Source organism: Apodemus sylvaticus, chromosome 7 (genome assembly GCF_947179515.1).
Source record: "Apodemus sylvaticus chromosome 7, mApoSyl1.1, whole genome shotgun sequence".
In the NCBI taxonomy this organism is placed as follows: domain Eukaryota; kingdom Metazoa; phylum Chordata; class Mammalia; order Rodentia; family Muridae; genus Apodemus; species Apodemus sylvaticus.
In genome coordinates, this window is record NC_067478.1 from 27069183 (window position 1) to 27090932 (window position 21750).

The 21750-nt window shown below is 46.7% G+C and overlaps 1 protein-coding gene across 5 annotated transcripts in view; it reads left to right on the forward strand.

The window, feature by feature from the left end:
* The window catches only part of Pxylp1 (2-phosphoxylose phosphatase 1), a 67098-nt gene extending 60565 nt beyond the window's left edge, over positions 1-6533 (forward strand). For all 5 annotated transcript variants that reach the window (XM_052187596.1, XM_052187597.1, XM_052187599.1 and 2 more), the window contains 2 exons: positions 888-1027; positions 4267-6533. In XM_052187596.1, the coding sequence (XP_052043556.1) occupies positions 888-1027; positions 4267-5204 (1078 nt within the window). In that variant the 3' untranslated portion in view covers positions 5205-6533. The remainder of the gene's footprint in view (positions 1-887; positions 1028-4266) is intronic.
* Positions 6534-21750: the final 15217 nt, after the last annotated feature.

Below are 21750 nucleotides of genomic sequence, written 5' to 3' on the forward strand. Positions count from 1 at the left end.
TCTGTGATCTCACAGCTTTTCTAGGTATTCATTACCACCTAGAATTAAGTGAGATATTTTATTTGCAAAATGCACAACAGCCTATACAGGAATGGAGAGACTTGGGGCATTGTTTCTCTTATTCAGTTTTCCAAAGAATGTTTGTGCCAGAGGTCAGAAACAGTAAAGATGAGACAGGTCTTCTTTTGTGAGAAGGGCAGGGTTAAGCTGAGGAAGGCCGGAAAGGGCCCCACAGCCATTCAGGCAAGGCTGTCTAAAGTCAGAATCCAGGGCGTGGCTGTGAGGGTGAGGGAGAGGAGATGAAGAAACAACAGGTTGAAGAATCACCAAGCCTGGCAGGTGACAAGTGTCAGGTTAGGAAAGGAAGAAGTCAGAGCAGCTTCCTGCCTCCCACAGGACCCAGGCAGCAGGGTGTGGGACATGCTGGTGGAGGGCAAAGCCAAATCCTAGTGTATTGTAGTCCTCAGGGGTTGGGGACTCAGGCCGACCTCCATTGTGTGTATAGGTGTCTGTGGTCAAGTCAGAATGAAATTGTAACCTTAAAAATGATTTTTTCCTTTGTTTTCATGCTTGTGGGTATTCTGCCTGCGTGTATGTTGATGCACTACCAGAAGAAGGCATTGGATCTCCTGAGGCTTTAGTCACAGATGATTGTGAGCTACCGTAGGGTGCTGGGAATCAAACCCAGATCCTCTGGAAGAGCTGCCAGTACTCTTAACTACTGAACCATCTGTCTGGTCCTGAAACTGGAACTTTAGAATTACTGAGCCCTGGAAGCTGTTTTTGAGGTGGTGGAGGCCATGATATACACGGGCTGTGGGTGCTGATGTGTGCTGATGTGTGACTGTTTCGGAGCTTTCTAACTACCATTTCTGTTGTTCCTTTAGGAAGCCGTATCACCCTAAACTGGAAGCTTTTGTTAGCCACATGTTGAAAGGATCCGGAGCCTCTTTTGAAAGCCCCTTAAATTCCCTGCCTCTCTATCCTAACCATCCTCTGTGTGAGATGGGAGAGCTCACTCAGACAGGTACGTAGATGGCTGGCTGGTCCCTGCCCCTCCCACAGGCACCTCTGCTTGTATACATTAGGAGATGATAGATGGATAAAGTCCTCTGGGATGCAGGGCGCATGTGTTACCAGCTAGCTGTGTGGGGCCTGGCTGTACCTGAACAGAAATCATGAGTTGGTGAGCTCTGTCACGGCTGGTAAGCCCGGGACCTTGATGCCAAACACAGGTTTTTAATCTCGAAGCCTTAAAAACGAAGAATGTACTGTTCTGGACTTCGCGCTGACAAGCCCAGCACTTAGCAGGCTCTGGTGTAGTCCTTGGCTTCTAGCGGCAGTGAGTGGCAGCAGCAGGCAGAGCGAGCAGACCGTGTAAAGCAGTTGCGAGCGAGTGGTGCTGTCTAGTGTTAAAGCTCACAACCCACTTAGGGCGTGAGGACTCCCGGCCCTGGAGTGACTGGGTTACATTTTCCAGTAACCTGGGCCCACAGTGTCTGTCCTGTGGCTCTTAAGCTCTCTCTTCAGCTTTCCGCCCTCTCTTCTCCGCTCTCTTTCTTCAGCTGTTGTCCCCTTTGCAGTTCCCACTGCCTGGGTGGCTGTGCTGCCACCTTGGCCCCTGCCACCACTCTGTCTGCAGTGATAAAGTGTCAGAGTAGACAAGGGAAGCCCTTCTGAGACCTTTCCTTGGGCCTTGCAATATGAGTGGGTAGTCCAGGAGGGCTTCCTAGAAAAAACAAGCTGGACAGCCAGGAAAGGGGCTGTCTTAGCTAGGGTTTTACTGCTATGAGTAGACACCAGGACCAAGGCAAGTCTTCTAAGAACAACATTTAACTGGGGCTGGCTTACAGGTTCAGAGGTTCAGTCCAGTATCTGATCAAGGTGGGAGCATGGCAGCATCCAGGCAGGCATGGTGCAGGAGGAGCTGAGAGTTCTACATCTTCATCTGAAGCCAGACAGGAGAAGACTGGCTTCCAGGCAGCTAGGTTGAGGGTATTTAAGCCCATCCCCCACAGTGACACAACTACCCCAACAAGGCCACACCTCCTAACAGTGCCACTCCCTGGGCTGAGCATATACAAAAGAACACAGGGGGTCTGGCAAACGTGTTTCCATACCTATAGCTGTTTCCCCACAAATAAAGGACTGCTTGCACCAGTCAGAGGACTCTGGGCCACGAGGAGAAGCCCTCTGGCCTGAGGAAGTGGCTGCAGGATTGGCTAGGCCTCATCAGGCCTGTCTTGTTTACAGTGTTGCTTTCTGAGGTTGCAGCAGAACGTCTGTCCTCCGCTGTGTTTGTAGTGGTCTCCTGATGCTGCGGAAGTGTCCTCAGGGCGACTGCAAAGTGTCCAAAGCAGCCAGGCTGCCGTGAAGGCCATCTGGCCAGTCAGTAGGAGAGGGGCTCCATGGCTGACAGTCCCCTGCTCAGGCTGCCAGGCAGAGGAGCGCCTGCCAAACAGCCTGTTCCTGGCTTTTAGTCATTCTCAGAGAGCATTCAAAGAATGTTCAGAATTAACTTAATAATAAAGACTTAACAAAAAACCCAACACAGAGCTAACAATTTAATAGCATTTTAATGGTTTAATAATGTTTAAACCCCTACATCAGTTCCTTAGGGAGAGAGGTTGGTCTTCTGAGCTATCTCATACAGACTGGGACTCAAGGAACTCAGAGACCCCAAGGTATCTATTTAAACATCTGCTTTCTTAACATTAAAAATAACTTTATAGGCGAGATGGCTGTTGTGAGTAAACCGAGTCTGCCCCCAAGCCTGGTGACTCAGGTTCAGTCCCTGAGTCCCACATGGTAGAGGGAAAGCGCCGGCTCCTGCAAGCTGCCCTCTGACCCCTCTGTGCGCACCTCGATGCACATGTGCACACAGAACATGTACAGAGGAAATTAAATATCCTTTCCTGTTACAGAAGCATTGCTGTTCATGAGTAAAACTTACAAAAGTCAGCAAAAGAAGCAAGTACCACAGTTCCCCTAAAAAACAGACGAGGTTGCTGGCAGACGGCGAGCACTGGCTGCTCTTACAGGATCCAGGTTCAGTTTGGTTGCCAGCACCCACAAGTAGGCTCACAACTATCCGCAGCTCCTGTTCCAGGGATCTGACACCCTTTCCTGACTTCCTTGGATATCAGGCGCACATGCACACATACAGGCAAATGTTTCAAAAGAAATAAACTCGATGCTTACCTTTCTACCCAAGCACACGCTGTGGTATCCCACTGAACCCTCACTTCCGAGGTCCATTTCCTTCCACGAGACTACATCAGGAGGTAGACAAGACAGCTCTGCAGCTGAAGGTGCCCACCTCATTTGGGGGTGGGACTCTCCAAACCCTTGGGACGCCTGAACATAAATGACGTCATTGGTCATACTGCCTGTGTGTGGTTCACGTCCTCAGAGGATTCCCACCCATTTCCTCAATGGGTGATTACAGATCGCCCATTCATTACCTTCTGCAGGCTGGAGGGCAAACCTGCTTTTTTCTCTTGGGCTGCCCTCTCCTGCTTACAGGTAAAGCTTTCTCATTTCTGTAAAAAGTTCATTCGTTTGTTGTTGTACTCTGGTGTGCAAAGCCCAGACAGCGCTGAAGGGAAGGGAAGAGTCTTCCCCCACTTCCCTCCTGCCTCCCTTCCACGCCCTCCATTCTGAAGCAGCTGTGAACAGACATTCTTGTTTTCCCTTCTGTTCCACTTAAAGGGGGCACGATAAACACAGTGTCCCCTTTATGGTTCTTAAAATACTCTGTCTGGGTATCTGAAATTGCAGAGCACTAGCTGAGCTTGGTTTGCTCCTGCAGAGCCAGACAGCCCGCCCCAGAGGTTAACAGGGGCCTTCAGTTAGGCATTATAATGCAAACAGTGCCCCTGGGAACTGCCCAACTGTAAGGAGTCTAGGCAGAAAACTGGTCAAGGCTGGTAAGGCCTCGCCATCCCTGCCTGAGGATGCTGTGTCCCTGGGCAGTACGCCTGTCCTTGGGTACTTGCTGATTTCAGTCTAGATGCAGGATTCTTGGTCTCTGCTGGCCCAGGGAGTCCAGTGGGGAGAGGCTAGTGGCAAAGGCTTTCCTCCATATCCCATCCTCACACTAGCTGACACAAACCTGTTCTCACAACTTCTACATCCCTGTTGGGGATCAGGCCTCGTCCCATTGACTCCAACTGGATTCCAACATGCCGGAGACAGGCGCTGGTCATTTGTGGCCCTTTTGCTAAACTCGCAGTAAGAAAGTCTCTGTGTCCTCTGGCGTTGCAGGAGTCGTGCAGCATCTGCTGAACGGCCAGCTGCTGAGGGACATCTATCTGAGGAAACACAAACTCCTGCCAAACAACTGGTCCTCAGGCCATCTTTACCTGGAGACCACGGGGAAGAGCCGCACCCTGCAGAGCGGCCTAGCCCTGCTCTTCGGCTTCCTCCCGGAGTTTGACTGGAAGAAGGTTTATTTCAAGCACCAGCCGAGTGCCCTGTTCTGTTCTGGAAGCTGCTCCTGCCCGCTGAGAAACCAGTATCTGGAGAAGGAACAGCGACGCCAATACCTGCTTCGTCTGAAGAACAGCGACCTGGAGAGGACCTACGGGGAGATGGCCAGGATTGTGGACATCCCCACCAAGCAGCTGCGGGCCGCCAACCCCATCGACTCCATGCTCTGCCACTTCTGTCACAATGTGAGCTTCCCTTGCAGCAGAAGCGGCTGCCTCGGCATGGAGCACTTCAAGGTGATCAAGACACACCAGATCGAGGACGAGCGGGAGAGGCACGAGAAGCTCCTGTACTTTGGGTATTCCCTCCTCGGGGCGCACCCCATCCTGAATCAGACGGTAAACCGGATGCAGCGTGCCGCCTCGGGCTGGAGGGATGAGCTCTTCACCCTCTACTCTGCTCACGACGTCACCCTGTCACCCATCCTCAGTGCCTTGGGTCTCTTGGAAGCCAGGTTCCCAAGGTTTGCCGCCAGGCTGGTTTTTGAGCTCTGGCAAGACCGTCAAAAGCCCAGCGAACATTCCGTCCGGATTCTGTATAACGGGGCTGACGTCACCTTCCACACCTCCTTCTGTCATGACTTCCACAAGCGCTCTCCCAAGCCCATGTGTCCTCTTGAGAACTTGGTCCGTTTTGTCAAAAGGGATATGTTTGTGGCCCTGGACGGCAGTAGTACTAACTATTACGATGCATGTCACGGGGAGGGGGCCTAAGAGGTCTTCAGCACGGAAGTGTTTGATTGCCGCTTCTGTCTGCTGCTAAGATGTCAAGGTATGGAGTTCTAAAGGATGCAGATTGGGTGGGGTCTTCATGCTCATGGGTTGAGGCAAACAGGAAGCACATAACGGTATGTTACTCGGTACAAAATAGCCAGTTTACAGAAGGAAGAAGGGACGTTCTCACAGCCGTGTGCAACTTAGAATGCCAGCATAGGGCTCAGAGCTTACAACTGCCAAGCCAACCTTACATGACTTCTGGCCACAGAACCAGCCAACCTCTGCCAAAATCTTCTTCATCTCCGTCATTTACCTTAACCTGGTTGAGTGGAAATTTTCCCAGAGTGATGAGTTCAAAGTGCACCCGGCAGTCTTTCCCTGGAGGGACCAGAGGGAAACCTTAGACTTTGTAGACCTAAAGGTCACAGAATCTCCGTCATATCTTCTCAGCTGTGCTCTGGTGACGTGGCGATCCAGACATGGGCGTGTGTGACTGTGTGACACAGGCCAAACAGAATGGGGTGGCAGCCGTCATTGCCAATTCATCTTTAAAAGCCTCCGGAACCGTGGTACTTCCAACACTTTGGGAGCTAACCGACCGCCGCTCAGCAGGTCCTTTGGTAACTTCTGCTAGAAGCACAGTTTTGGGTCTCTATCTGGCACGATAACAAGCCCAGGGGAATGAATACTGGGTCAGAAAACGCGTAGAAAATTACTACAGTACTTGATGCTCCTGAGGGTCGTGGCACAAAATAGCTTTAAATGCGTTTTAGATATTTGTCTGCTGTAGTCTATTGGCTGCATATGCTGGAATTTTTGTATTCCATTTAGTATTTTTATAGTCTAGGAAAATATTTTCTGAGACCAGTTTTAGATGTGTTCGGCTTCCTATAGAAATACTCCACTTACCGCACCTGCTCGGCGCTTGGAAGGAGGCCAAAAGCTCAATTCAGACACTTTTCCCCCCTCAAAAATAAAAAAGTAATGACTCATTCCCTTTGAAAGGTTGTAGAATTGGGTCCATTTTTAAACCATTTTCATCAATTTCAAATGCCAAATTCCATTTGATTTTTGAAGAGGTTTCTAGAAAAAAACCAACTTTGTAACTCCATAGTTAAACAATCTTTCTAAAGTGTTTTATACGTTAGGCGCGATCACGGCTAAGTTCGCGGGTCCCAGGCTAACGGTGCTAGTTCGGTCCAAAGCCGTGGCCCATGCAGGCGGTGTGTTTTGGCTTCAGCGCATTCCAGCCTTTCTCTTCCTTTGTGTCTGGTGTTGCATTTGAACACGTTTTGTTTTTAGAAATAAAAACTTTTGAATTCCTAACCTGACAGCTCCTGGTGTGTGTCTGTCTGTCCCTCAGGTTCTTTACAAGGGGGACGTGGTGTTTAAAATTTCACTTTGACTGCTTGATGTGTAGCACTGAAAACTGTGCACCTCTCCCCCCCCTTCCTCTTTCTCTCTCTTTCTCTCCCTCCCTCCCTCCCTCCCTCCCTCCCTCCCTCCCTCTCTCTCTCTCTCTCTCTCTCTCTGTCTCTGTCTCTCTCTGTCTCTCTCATAAAGCCATTTGAGTTTCTGTCTCCCACTCACAAGCTGTCAGATTTAGAACTGCTAAACACAGCTCGAATATTTAAAGATAAAAGCAAAATGGCCTGTTGTAAGAGTAAGTATTTTGGGGAAGAGCCAACATCAAAGTTTACCGAGAACGGTTTTACCTCCTGAGACTCTGGCAGCCCGAAGGACAGAGTTCTGAAAGCCTTCGTTCCACAGCACATTAATTTTGATACAAACATGAAGCTGGGCATAGACATGTGTCCTCCCAGGCCTTGGAATCTTGGAGTTGATCTAATGGCATCACTCATGACCAGCCTGGGAGTGTGCGCGTATGTAGTTAGCTTCACGTTTTATATTAAAAATGAATTCACTCTGGAAAATCACCAGCAACAACTTCCAATGTCAAGTTCAGTCTTAGAGAGAAGAAGCAATCTCAGCCTCAGCCTCAGTTTCTCCCACTGTGCGCTCTCCACACACATGGGATGGCGGGTGTGGTTGGGCTTTTCTGCCACACTAAGGGAGCAGTCCAGAGATATGTCTGTACCTACGGTGTGAGATCCCTCAGGTTGAGCGTCCCAAACTGTCACACACGACTGCACTTCAGTTGGCAGGTTTACCTGGGCCTTTGACCAACTGGCCATGAATTTAGGTCTACCCGCCCCCATGCCCTGGGCTTAATTTGCTTGAGTTATCACAGGGACACTAGTTTATTACAAGGGATGTAGCAGAGGAAGAGAGGCACACGGTGTGGGGGAGGGGTAGAGCTTCCAGTACTGTCTTGCTGAGCCACGCTCCATTAATTTCCTGTATCTAGCTGCCCAGCTCTCCAAACTGTGGTAGGGTTTTATGAAGATTTCATCCCGTAGGCATAATTGATTATGTCTTTGGCCACTGACGATCAATAGAACTATGACATCCCTCCCATCTCTGAAGGTTGAGGGATAGGGCTGAAAGTCCCACCCTCTGAGCATACCTTGGCCTCTCCACCAAAGCTCCCTCATCTTGGGGCTATCTAGAAACCACCTGCATCAGGATACTTACTGTAGCATGCAAAAGGAAGTATTTTAGAAATCGTAAGGATTTTATAGAAAAATGGACCAACATCAGCTATGTTACCTTACACATCCTTTGAAGGCAGTACTGTGAACTGTTGGACAAGCATTGCTCTGGGTTTTTCAAGGGGGATACCCAAATATGGATAACTTAAAAACAGGAACAAACTCATTCTAGATCTATTGTTCCAGAACTTGATTTTAAGGGTATATTTTTAGGGGGCTGGGAAGATGGTTCAGTGGTTAAAAGCACTTGATGCTCTTCCAGAGGACCTGAGTTCAATTCCAAGTACACACAGGGTCACCCTGTGGGTGTTCACAGCTCTGACTCAGGGGATCCAACACCCTCTGCTCTCTGTGGGTACCAGACATACAAACGGTAAACATATATTCATCCTAGCAAACATGAAAATAAAGTTGACTAATAAATTGTTTTGGTTTTTGAAATAAGGTTTCTCTGTGTTTCTGGAACTTGATCTGTAAACCAGGCTGGCCTCAAACTCACAGAAATCCACCTGCCTTTGCCTCCTGAGTGCTAGAAACTTTTCTAAAGAATATATTTTTTATTAAATTGCTCCCTTTAGCACTGACTTAGAAGTTTTTCTCATTGACTTCTTCAGCAGTATGTCTTGGAGACATTTCCATCTTGAGATGTGCAGATAGAGACAGACAGCTCATTTTATAAAATACAGATTAGACTAGTATATTCTATATAGAAATACATAAAAATTAAATTTTATAGAACATCGATATTCTTTTTAAAACATTTATCTTTTTATGTGTGATGTGTATAGGTGTGCATGTGTGTACATTTGTGTCAGTACAGGTTCAAGAGTGTCATGACAGACCTAGCTGCTTTTAAAACATTTTTAGGGCTGGAGAGATGGCTCAGTGGTTAAGAGCACTGACTGCTCTTCCAGTGGTCCTGAGTTCAAATCCCAGCAACCACATGGTGGCTCACAACCATCTGTAATGGGATCTGATGCCCTCTCCAGGTGCACCTGAAGACAGCGACAGCATACTCATATAAAGAAAGAAGTAGTTCAAAAAAATAAATAAGACATTTTTATTCTTTGAGAATTTCATATAAAATGTTTTTATCATATGCGGCCCACCCTCCAACTTATCCAGATCCATTTCCACCTCCATACTTCAACTTCAGGGCCCATCCCCACACACACACACCCCTACCCCACCCCCACACCCCTTTCTCTGCTCTTCCTTCCCCTTTCTTCCTGTTCTGGAACTGCAGGTGGTCATGGCCGTGCTGGGCTGAGCATTCTTTGTCAAGTTTCATTTGAACAGACTTAACTCAATTACATGCTATTAGAACTGGAGTTTATTTGTTTTAGTGCCGGGGATCGAACCTGGGCCCCCATACATGCTAGCTAAGCACTCTACCACTGACCTACATCCACAGCCCTTTTCCTCTTTTAAGAGAGGGCCTCAGCAACTTGCCCAAGTGGCCTTAGCCTCCTCTCAGATTGTAATCTTAAGGCCTTTCTGCCTCAGCCTCCTGAGTACAGGCTTGTGCTAATAATAATTAGCGATAATAGATAGCTTACCAAGAAGATGACTAAACACCTAATTGAAGGTCTTCATAGGCTCAGCAGAATGTAACTAAACACACAGGGTAAAGTCTGGGCTGCAGTCATGGCTGGTGCAATGCCAGCCCTGATCCCCACTGCTCAGGACTTCCGAACTGAGTATTGGGACTGTAGCCCTGCGTTCATACCCATCAGGAACTAGCGCAGTAATGAGAATCTGTTCACGAGGAATCAGCTGAGTACACAGGCATGAGCAGGCCCTCCTGGCTGCCGAGGCCTGGCTAACAGCTGGGACAGATTAGCATTAGTGAGGAAAGGGTCACCAAGGGGAGCAGAACTCTGCGGGGCTGCAGTGGTCTCAGCAGATGGCACCCCTCGGGGCTGACTTCAGGCCGAGTTCTGCCTCCCTGCATGGGCTCCATGAGTCTTCCAAGAGAGGGGAGTGCTTTCCTAAATAGTCTGTCCTGAGTCCAGCCTAGGATGACACAGGGCTCTGGCCACAATGTACCGAGAAAGGAACTGAGATGCCATGGTAAGGGCCTTTCCCTATGGCTCTGCAGCAGTCCTGCCAGATCTTATGTCTGTAAAGGATGTCAGTAAATTATAAAATTGGGCTCGCTACAGTTACAAATTTAAATCTAAATAGTTAGGGACTGTTCCAGCCATCCTGGCTTATTTTTCTTTCAACAATGTAACTTCTTTGTAGTGAGCGATAGTGTATTCAACCACTAGGGGGCAGCATCAAATAAGCTATTGGTTCTTTAGGCTTGGGTCTGCCTTATAGAAAAGTAGGTTAGCTTGTGTTTTAAGAAGTTGACCAACTGTCCTTGTTTGCCTGTCATGGAGGAATTTCCACAGGCAAGCCTTTCAAGGCTAACAACTGAGAAAGTCTAAGGCAAAGTAAAACAAGCCAGCGACTCGGGAGTTACACATTTTAAAAAATGTATTATATCGTTCTCATTTTATAGAAAAGTTTGACTGGATGATTCACAGAGCTAGCTGGTATGAAGCAGGATTGGATTAAAGGACCATGTTTTGTTTGCTTGTTTTGTTTGTTTGTTTCCATTTTTCAAGACAAGGTTTCTCAGTATAGCCCTGGCTATCCTGCATCTCACTCTGTAGACCAAGCTGGCTTCAAACTCAGAGATCCAAACACGCTAGGATTAAGCGTGTGCCACTGCCTGGCTAGGACCATGGATTTTTTTGTTGTTGTTGTTTTTTTTTTGTTTTGTTTTGTTTTTTAATTTTCCAAGACAGGGTTTCTCTGTGTAGCCTCTGGCTGTCCTGGAACTCATTCTGTAGACCAGGCTGGCCTCGAACTCAGAAACCCGCCTGCCTCTGCCTCCCAAGTGCTGGGATTACAGGTGTGCGCTGCCACCCCTGGATAGGACCATGTTCTTAAGCAGATGCCTTGTAGCACTGCTCTCAGCAATTTGGGTCACTGTTAGAGTGCATGCAACGCAAACCTGGTCTCCATGGCTTAAGTAACGCTGTGTGTCATCTCAAATGTGTCCAGCATGCTATCAGGATCCCAGATGCCTACTGATGTCACATGGTCAGAACAGGGGCTCCTTGAGTCTAGGAAAGCAGGGACTTTATTAGACACACTGCTGTTCCAAACAAAGCCACTTTCTAAGTGCATTAATTTCTATTCTATTGCTGTGATCCATGTCATTTACACAGGGAAGGGATTATTTTGGGTTTGCCTTAGTCAAGGTTTCTATTCCTGCACAAACATCATGACCAAGAAGCAGGTTGGGGAGGAAAGAGTTTATTCAGCTTACACTTCCACATTGCCGTTCATCACCAAAGGAAGTCAGGACTGGAACACGTGAGGAAGCAGAGGCTATAGAGGGATGCTATTTACTGTCTTGCTTTCCCCTGGCTTGCGCAGCTTGCTTTCTTATAGAACCCAAGACTACTAGCCCAGGGATAGCACCACCCACAATGGGCCCTCCCATTCTTGATCACTAATTAAGAAAATGCCTTACAGCTGGTTCTCATGGAGGCATTTCCTCACCTGAAGCTCCTTTCTCTGTGATAACTCCAGCTTGTGTCAAGTTAACACACAAAACCAGCCAGTACAGGGTTCTAGCAGGATCTAGGAATCCAGGATGGAGAAGCAGAGGTAGCAGGTGGCTGTAACAACAGCTGAGGACTCATATCTTGAACTACATACAAAAGGCAGAGAGGGCAATTGAATAGCTCAACACTGGAATTTGAAACCTCAAAGTCTGCCCCCAGACATGACTGCTCCAACAAGACCACACCTCCTAATCCTTCCCAAACAGTTCCACCGACCAGGGTCTGCATATTTAAACATACTGACCTATGGGGATTCCTATGGGAATCTCATTTAAACCAGCACACTAAGGAAGAGTGGGTGCTGGGTTTAGAGCTAACAATGAACACCCCTATCCCGATCCCTCCACCAACGCTGAGGGCGTGTTGGCACTGTGCCACATAGAGCTCCCACTTTAGGACTTCTTTCCCCACTTGCCGGTAACACTGGACTATCAGCCTTTCAGGAACTTTCTCTGAAAGAAAACACGATCAACCAAAGGCAAGCCTCTTTCCCAGGGCAGCCCCATGTACTGACTGGTCAGAAGAAGGATGTAATAGCCAGGGAATAACTCAAAAATTCATGCCCAAAAGAGAGTTCTTGTGGGGGGCAGCAGAGGCCTTGTGACTTTCAGAGTCCAGTGTCTGCTTTGTCATCTCTCTTTACAGCAGCTACTCCCCTGTGAACTTCTAGTGTTCCCTCCAAGGCTGTTCCTTGGGACAGTAGAGGGCAAGCACATTCTGGGTGCCAAGGCATCTGCTTAGAGGGGTGGGGAACCAGAGTCACTTATAGGAAAGGGTAAATGTATTTATTGCAGATTCCTCTACCGTGGAGACATTTATTGACTTATCATGGAAGCCAAACACAGTCATCCTTCCATGTCAGGAGGGCCCACTACACTCAAGGTTCACCAACAGTGCATAGAAAATATTTGGGAGTGGTGTGCATTTCTCCTGAACATATATAGAGTCTTTTCCTTGTCATTATTCCCTAATGTAACACTGCTAATCAGCCAGACTGTATAGGATGAGTCATCTAGAAATGTAAGGATAGAGAAGGATGTGTATACGTTACCAGCAAGTGCAACACCGTCTTCTATGAGACTTGAATGTCATCCCATTGTGGAATCTGGGCTATGGAAGATCTTACAACCAATCCAATATGTACAATGACTACTGGTCTTGCAAGCAATCTCCCATGGATATTGTATGACTATTGATCTTGCAACCAGTATGTATAATGACTATATATACCAAAAAACACTATGAAAATTTAATTGTGGACAGTTCAAGGGTAATGGCAGAAAGGCTGCTATACCAAGACTTACCATTTGCTAGAAGCCTTCCACTAGTATAGAGTGTACAATCTCACAAAATAAAAAACCATTAATTAGCCAAAAAGAGACAATCCAAACTAATAAAATTAAAAATGAATAGTGACACAAAAGAAATCTAGAAAATTATAAACGCATACTTTTAAAACATACATCCAACCAAGCAGGACAACATAAAAGAAATGAATTAACTTTAACTGCATCTGACTGACCCCCATTAAACCAAGAAGAGATCAATCATTTCAACAGACCTGGACCCGGCAAGGAGATCAAAGCACTAGTAAGACTTTTCACAACAACAGCAACACCCTCAGGTCCAGATGTATTCGCAACAGACATCTACCAGATCTTAAAACAAGAACCATAAACCACGCTTCTCAGGTCTGTCCATAAAATAGAACAGAAGTAAAACTTACAAACTTGCTTTTTTTGCCAAGACAGGGTTCCTTCATGTATCCCTGGCTGTAGACCAGGCTGGCCTGGAACTCAGAGAACCATCTACTTCTGCCTCCTTCAGTCCTAGGACTAAAGGCATGTACCACCACCCAGCTTCAAACTTCCTTCTTAAAGCTAGTATTATGCCAATAATAAAATAAGATAAAGATAAAAGAAATAAAACTATAGACTAATATCCCTGAAGAACATTGTAACAAATATACATAATTCAAAACACTTGCAATCTCCTTAGTTAGGGTTGATGGCTGTGACTAAAGCAACTCTTGTAAAGGCAAACGTTAAATTGGGGCTGGTTTATAGTTTCAGCGTCCATTATGGTCATGGTGGGAAACATGGCAGCGTGTAGCAGACTTGAGGCTGGAAGAGGCAAGAGTTCTGCTTCTTGATGTGAAGGCAGCCAGGAGGATATTGTGTCTCACTGGCCAGACTTGAGCATCTATATGAGACCTCAAAGCCCTGCCTCCAAGGTGACAAACTTCCTCTAACAGGGCCACCCCTCCTTCAACAATGCCACACCTCCTAATAATGCTCCCACCCCTGTCTTCACAGATGGTAATTCTTGGAACTCAAAGGCCTGTCTCAGTGGGGTCTGTCAGAAGGAGGTCTCGGGAAGCATGATCTTTTCATTCTACTCTCGAGTACATTTTGGGAGACTCTCTTCAGCGCCTTCTGGAGATAGGGTTCTCTGCACAAGGTGCTAGTGAATGTTGTTGAATAAGTCTGACAGCTGTCAAGGTCTGAGACCCCCTAAGCGGGCTCTCAATCAGGAGCTAGCCGTGCAGCCACTGCTGGTTCTTCTGAATGGAGGTTTCCCAGATGCCAGCAAGGACAGACCCTGCCACACCTCCCCTCTACCCTCCAACCACTGGGATATGCAGAAGCACACACTCACCCCGAAGCCATCAGCCTGCAGAGCCACAATGATACCTATACTTATACTGTGGCTGACGGCATCCCCAAAGTTCATGTGTTAGAAACTTAGTCCTTGATACAACAGTGTTGAAATGAGGGGTCTAATTAGAGGCAATTAAAGTCACAAGGATGCTACTATCATGATTGCATTAGTGCCTCGGGGAGCAAGCAGTTAGTTACCTCCAGAGTGGATTTATTATAAAAAAATGCACTTGGATGTCATGATTGGATTTTGGGGTGTCTTAGTTAAGAGTTCCTATTGCTGTGATAAACATTATGCCAAAAGTAGTTTGGAAAGGAAAGGATTTATTTTGATTATACGTCCAGATAACAGTCCACCGCTGGCAGAAGTCGGGACAGGAACTCAAGCAGGACAAGGACCCGAAGGCAACAGCTGATGCAGAGCCTGTGGAGGGGTGCTGCTTACCAGCTTACTCTAAATGTCTTGTTCAGCCTGCTTTCTTACAGCACCCAGGGCCACCAGCTCAGGGGTGGAACTCCCCCCCCACACACACACACACAGTGAACTGGATCCTTCCACGTCAATCTTCAATAAACAATAATGAAAGAAATGTACTGTAGTCTTGCCCACAAGCCAACCTGATGAGGGCATTTTCTTAACTAAGATGTTCTCCCAAAACCACTCTAGCCTATGTCGAGTTGACTGAAAACTTGTTACAACAGAGTCAAAGTAGACATAAGACTGAGATGACTCTGTTGCCTTCCTTTGTTGCTAATCTTTCAAATGGAGAAGGATACTGACCTAAGTATCTTTCCAAAGAGCTCAGGGATGGTGATTACAAACACAAGAGCAAGCCCAATGAATAGCTTTAGCCGCAGGGAATAATGTGTTTTCCCCAGAAAGATAATCAATGATCCCTCAGGGGCACCCAGGCAGAAGAGCATCCCCAGGGGGGCAAGGCTTGCCATAGCTGTGGGAAACCTGGCACTGGAAAAGAACTTCTCTTGGTGGAGTTCTGGGAAAATCATCACTCCTTCTGTCATGAGCAATCTCTAGCAGTTCTGGCAGGAATGAAGATATTCTGAAGAACTGCTTGAGGCCCTCTCACTGACTATCAGACTATTGACACCGTGGGCCGCAGGGCATTGGATGTTCATTGGGAGTTTCATGCTGAGAATAGGAAAAAGTGAAGTCTGTTGCTAGCCAGAGGAGAAACTGGACTCCTGAAAGAGATTTCACACAGTTCTGACACCCTGTCCAGCTAAGGACCACACCCTGACTAGGACTGTTTAGTTCTGGCTACATCTTGCTTTCTACTGAAACCTGAATTTCTTATTGGGACCCCAAAGATGGGCTTAGGGATTACTGGATCTTTTGTCCTTACCCCCACATGGCTGTATTGAATAACTCCTTTTTCTGTTCCTCCTGCCCCTACTGCCACCCCGAGACAGGGTTTCTCTAGATAGCCTTGGCTGTCCTAGAACTCACTCTATAGGCAAGGCTGGCCTGGAGCTCAGAGATCCGCCTGCCTCTGCCCCCTGAGTGCTGGGATTAAAGGTGTTGCACCCACTGCCTGGCTCCTTTTTCTGCTTTTTCACTTTTCTGTTTAATTGCCAAAGCAGTTACAGATAATCATTCATACACCTTGGGTGACTCTTGATACAATGTGTAGAAATGATCAAATTTTTCCAACAATAGGGCCCTGCTCTCTGCCTTAATCAATAACTCAGGGCCTATTATTAGATGAGCTTGAATAAGAACTAGTGTCAGTGGGAGATATCCAAAAGGCAAAAGAATTACCGCCAGGCCCAGCCTTGGGAATCAGCCCATACATCCTCTATTAAAGAAGCATAACATGGTGAATCCTCATGTGAGCACTAGGTGGGGCACTAGGTGGGGCATCCCTAGACCCACAGCTTCCCTAGACACACACCAGAATACATGGCTCTCTAGGACATTAATAAACTATAGCAACTGAAAGAGCATTGGTACGTGAGCACATTGGTACTTTGACAGCAAATATATATCCTGTGATATTTGCTGATACGTTCTCAGGATGGGCAGAGGCCTACTCCATCCAGACTGAAAGAACTGAAGGAGATTTCTTCTAAAATAAAGTCTGTCCCTCCTGAGCCTCCACAATCTAAATAACATTTTAAAGGCAAAGACAACTTACATTTGAGAACTGTTAAATGATTTAAGAGTTCTGTTCAAACAGGTCAAAAGAATGTGCCAATATAAGCCCTCTTTATAAATCTATCCATACTTGTAACCTTACTTTATGGTTTGTTTGTTTGTTTTTTGCATGTTGGTGTCATACATATTCCATGATTACAATCACACTGTTGAGGTTTGTTTGGTCTGTTGCTGTGTTTTGTAATGCTAAGTGAGGGTCCCCAAGACCTTGTTGCCCCACAGACAAGAGTCTGCGCGTAGACCTATGTGACATTGCCCCCAAGTTATTCCTGATTAGCAAAGAAAGATGCCAACAGCCAATGAGCAGGAGACATAGGTGGGTTTTAGGGTTCCCTGATATGGGGGTGGGGGTGTCAGAGGAGAACCACAGAGAGAAGAGGAGGAGGAAGAGAAAGAGGCCATGGGTTAGGAGTCAAGGAAACATGGGCTGGCCAATTGAGAACAGCCCAGATGAAACACATATAAGTCATAACTCAGGGTTATCAATAGGAAATAGATTTTTAATAGCATAGAGGGTAGATATCTGCCCAGCTCTAGGCCTGATTAGGCTTATTGTAAATATAAATGTTGTGTGTGTGTGTTTTATCCGGGAACTAAATGGTCAAAGGCTGGGCAGAATCCCCAGATTAAAATTTTCTACATCTCAGTGCATTCCTTTATTCTACCCCACCACTGGGTTTTCTCTTGGGATTCTTCTGGGTTTAGCACAGTGTCAATATATAACCATCACTGTTTTGTACAAACCCAGGATCTCATTGCTAAACTCAAAAGTTAAAAGGGAGAATTACTGTACTACAAGACTTGATGACCCTAGACAAGGGGGAGGGAACCTGATTAATTTTCAAGGACAAGTTGTTTTGTGTCTTGTTGGGTACAGCAGTTCCAGAGTGAACTCACTGTGATGTAGAGATTCCAGCCAATTCCTGCCACACAGGATCCGGATCCTTCTCTCCTACCAACAGATAGAATAAAGGATGTTGTGGTAGCACTTTAGCTGAGACTATGCCTCCCAACAGCACAGAAACAGTAATGGTGAATGGATCCTTCAGTTCCCCCAACCACAGTGCTCAGGAAGGAATCGAGGCAGGAGATAGGTCAGAGAGTGTGACCCAGGAGGCCTTAGAGCCATGGGTCCAGAATCACCATGAGTCGGGGAACTCAGCAGCTGAAAAGGGACGCTTGGAAATCCAAAGGCTGAGGCTGACTGAATCCAGCCACTGACACTGATGCAGAAACACTGTAGTATTTGAAGGTGGCCTGTGAATCACTCTAATACTAAAGAGCACACCCGACTCAGGTCTTAAGATTCTGATGAGGCTCTGTGAGGGCAAAGTTATGTTTTAAGTTTGACTGTGACTAAGAGATCTATAAAACAAGGATGTCTCTAACCTGTAAGCCCCACTTGCCCAAGGATAGATAGCTTCCTGGAATACTGGGGGCTGCTGCCCATGTAAGACAACAAGCCACATGTTTTCACTTCTGTAAACAGGGATTGGGTTAGTCACCCCAACTGCACAGGGTGTGCTTGACCACACATAGGCAGGAGGTTCATAGGAAGGAAGTATGGCAGGATATATGCTTGTCCCCAATTTGGACGAATGTGGGAAGTATGTGGACTTATGAGCATTGCCTTTAGAACCACCTGAATAGCGTAGTTCAGGGCCGTTCTCTGGGAATCCTGGGTATGGACCTGGTCAGTGTCCAGCATCCTAGACAGCATTAAATAAACCTTGCTTCACATTTGGCTCCAAAGTTGTGGTAGTGGTCTTCCTCTCACCCGATGAGTGTAACAACATTGCACGAATGGCGCTCTAGGAAGAAGTAGGCGTAGCTGAGTATTACTAATGAATGGAGCCCGTGCCTAGATGGAGCCACGCCCTTGTCTACTCCTTTAAGAGTCATCCAAAGGCCTGACTGAGATGCCTTCATTATGTTCCTCCACTCGAGGCTCGGGGGCTGCAGGGAAAAGAGTCTGAAAGATTTTAAGACCCAGAGATGACGGACAACTTTAAGGAAACAGCTTTCTCCAGACACAACAGGACTGGTGCACAGAGACTGTGGCAGCATGCCTCAGACCTATACAAGCTCAAGCCAGACAGGATCCCAGCTCAGAGAAAGGGAAAGAAAGTACCACCTGTGACCAAGATGCCATTTGTAATTGATAGCTGCTGGGAGAGGGAAAATGGAGTGACACTGGATATATCAACCATACTCCAGGAAATGGACACACTCTCTCTCTCTCTCTCCCCCTCTCCCCCTCTCCCCTCCCCTCCTCTCCTTTCCCTCCCTCCCTCTCTCCGCACGTGTGTGTGTGTGTGTGTGTGTGTGTGTGTTTTAAGACAGAAATAACATGAAGTTGGTCAGTAGGGAAAGGGGAATTTAAGGGAAGAGAAAGAATATGATCAAAATACGTTATATAGAAAAAATTTAAAATTTAAAAAAAAAATTAAAAAAGAAAAAAGAAAAGTCAGCCATGCCTATGCCTGCCCAGTCATGCTGGGGGCCCTGTCAACATCTGTGCCCCATGTTACCAAGGAGGGCAATGTGGGTGTCTATGGTCTGTGCTGCAGCCTAAAACCCATCGATGCCCACACTGCTCCTGGGGGCCATATTGGTGTAAGTGACCTGCACTGCCATTTGAGGCTGTGGTAATGTCTAGATCCATGCTGCTACCACAGGCCATGTCCAGGTCCATGGTCCTGCTGAGGCCTGGGTCTGTGTTGATGTTTGTGGCCTATGTTACCACCAAAGGCCATGCAGATGTCCGTAGTCTGTGCTACTCCCTGAAGCCATGTTGATATTGGTGGACTGTGCTGCTGCCAGGAGCCATACTGATCTGAGCTTGTGTTGCCTTTTAGGCCATGTTTAGGGCATTGTCTGGGTTATGGTCCTGCTGCAGCAGGAGGCCACATTCATGGTCTGTGCTGTTTCCAGAAGCCTGTGGTGGCCATGATCTGTGCTTCCACTGATTGTAAAGACCAAGGAGACTTCTTTTGCTATTATATAGATGACTACAGATGCACAGTTGAGAGGGAGGAACATGAAAGGCTTCTGTGGCACAGCCCCCACCCCCCAAACGAACAGCCCCAACAAGAAGCCTTCAAAGAGAACTCTTGAAAAGTGTGATGGAACCTTAAAAAGTGTAATGGAGAAGCTGAAGTATAACTCTATAACTGATGGCTTCTGGCATGGGTGTGGGAGGGAAAAGATTCAGTTCTATTTAAGGGGCAGGACGTCAAGAATTTGACCACACTTCATGGAATATATAGATAACACAAATTGGACTTGTTTTAATTTTTCTATTTGTTTGGTTTATTCTAATTTTTATATTTTTACCTTTTTTTTTTTTGGAGGGGTCGGTTGCAAGGGTTGGGAGATGAATTGGAAATTCCTGAGTTCTTTGGAAACTCAGTTGTGTCATGTGGTGTTTTTCTGGAAGCTGTTGTGCGAAAGGGCGTGTGATGTTTTGCTGGAGCAGATGCTCCAGAGGATGTGTGATGTTTAGAAAGAGTATAAGTATCACCCGACAGACTGTGGACAATGCTCTGGCATTGGTTCACCTTCAACACTTTACTGATCTTTGATCATCTTCACTTGTGACTTTGTAGAGAGAAAAATGCCAAAGAATTTCTCGTGGTATTGCGGCTGGTTCTTGCCGCTTTTGTGGACTTGTGCTGATTCAGCAGAGCTTCGAGGTTTCTTCTGGGTCAAACCATTGCTACTGATTCCTGTTTGTTGTTTGCCGATTGGACTGTACTGCCACTACTGATTCGTGTGCAATGTTTTGGATTGGACAGCTGATATCCTGACAGTGAAGATTAAGACTTCCCCAAAGAACTACTTCTAAACAGGTCCACATTCCCCTTGTCCTATTAACCATCCTCTGCTGCTACCTCAGGTCGGTGGGCTAGACGGAAGGTTGAAGCGTTTAAGAACCCTAAATAAAGCAGATTTTTGTTTTTGAAAAAAATCTAAGCCTATGGGGGGGGGGGGCAGATCATGAAAAGACTGGGAAGTGAGTGTGATTGAGTTCATGATGTGAAATTCCCAAAGAATCAATAAAAATGTTATGTTGAAAAAATGTAAATATTAGAAATAAACAAAAGAGTTACCTCAGTAGGGTGGAGTAAGGACCTGGCTAAGAGACTGCCTCTAAGAGGATGGGTTCACCTTCTCAGGGCACTTTTCCTTCCCAGGACCTGCCTCCTAGTGCAGTCCCTACCATCCACCCTCACATTTGTCTCGGTCTGCCTGCCAATCTGAGTCCTGATTCAGAGATCATAACTTTTTCTTTTTCTTCTCTCTTTTTCTTTTGGATGCTAGCCAGAGCCTTTTAAACTCCCTTTGGACTTCCCTATTCTTTCTCTTTAACTTCCTTCCCCTCCATGTGATTGCCAACTTGCCTGTGACTGACCTCCATGCTGCCTTCCACCGAGTGACTGCCTGCCTGGGATGACCACCATGATGACTTATCTCAAAGACCTAACTTCTTACCCTTCTGTCTTCATTTTCCTCCAATAGGCCGCTGCTAGAGTTAGGCTTGGGAGTTTTTCTTTTCAAACTCTAATAAATCACCCTCAAACATCACTTTCCCCGACTCAAATAATATGTAACCACAAAGAGTGTTTTATTCTGCAGAAGTCCAGCATGCTGGGGTCTCCTGTTACCAAGATAGAGAGAGAACCAAGTGAGTTCCCAGGCTCGATTTAAAGCACATTGGAGCTCTGGGGTAGATGGGCTTTGTCTTACTCTGTCTCTAGGCATTCTGGAACCATTATTGGGGTGTGAAGGCTGGAGCCTGGAGCTTTTTCTATTAGTAACTGACTTGCCTGGGCTTGCTTGGGCTTGCCCAGTTCTTAGGCCTAGTCCCCTTAACCACTAATTTGAAGTCTGTCATGGAATCTTTTAATAATGAGACTTCCGAGAAGGAACACAAATTTCCCAACTATCATATGGGTCCCTAAGACATTCCAGCAACACTCCCAACCCCACCCTCAGCCCTCACCCCTGCCACCTTTTATTCATTAATCTGCAAAGAAATGCAATCTGTTCCTTCACCTCTAGATGGCATCAAATGCATACACAGAAAACCTGGTGTTGTGCAAATGACCCCCAAAGCCCATATTTTCTGACATAAGAACCCCTTTCTTGTGCAGCAGTGAACTACTGAACTCTCCCTTGGTCAGACCTGCCTTCTCCCATGGAAGTGTATCTCAAACCTCTGCTGCTGCAATTGTGTGTCTCTGCTCAAACCCTTGTTCAAAACCATGAAATCCATTTGGGGGTACCTACTGAACCCCAACATCAACATTAGTAGAAGTCTTCGAGAAGTCAGGTGTTAGGTTTGGATGAGGTGGGCATGGATTTCTGGGCACTCATGTGCTGGCTGGTTTTTATGTCAACTTGACACAAACTAGACTCATCTGAAAAGCAGGTACCTCAATTGAGAAAATGCCTCCACAGGAGCAG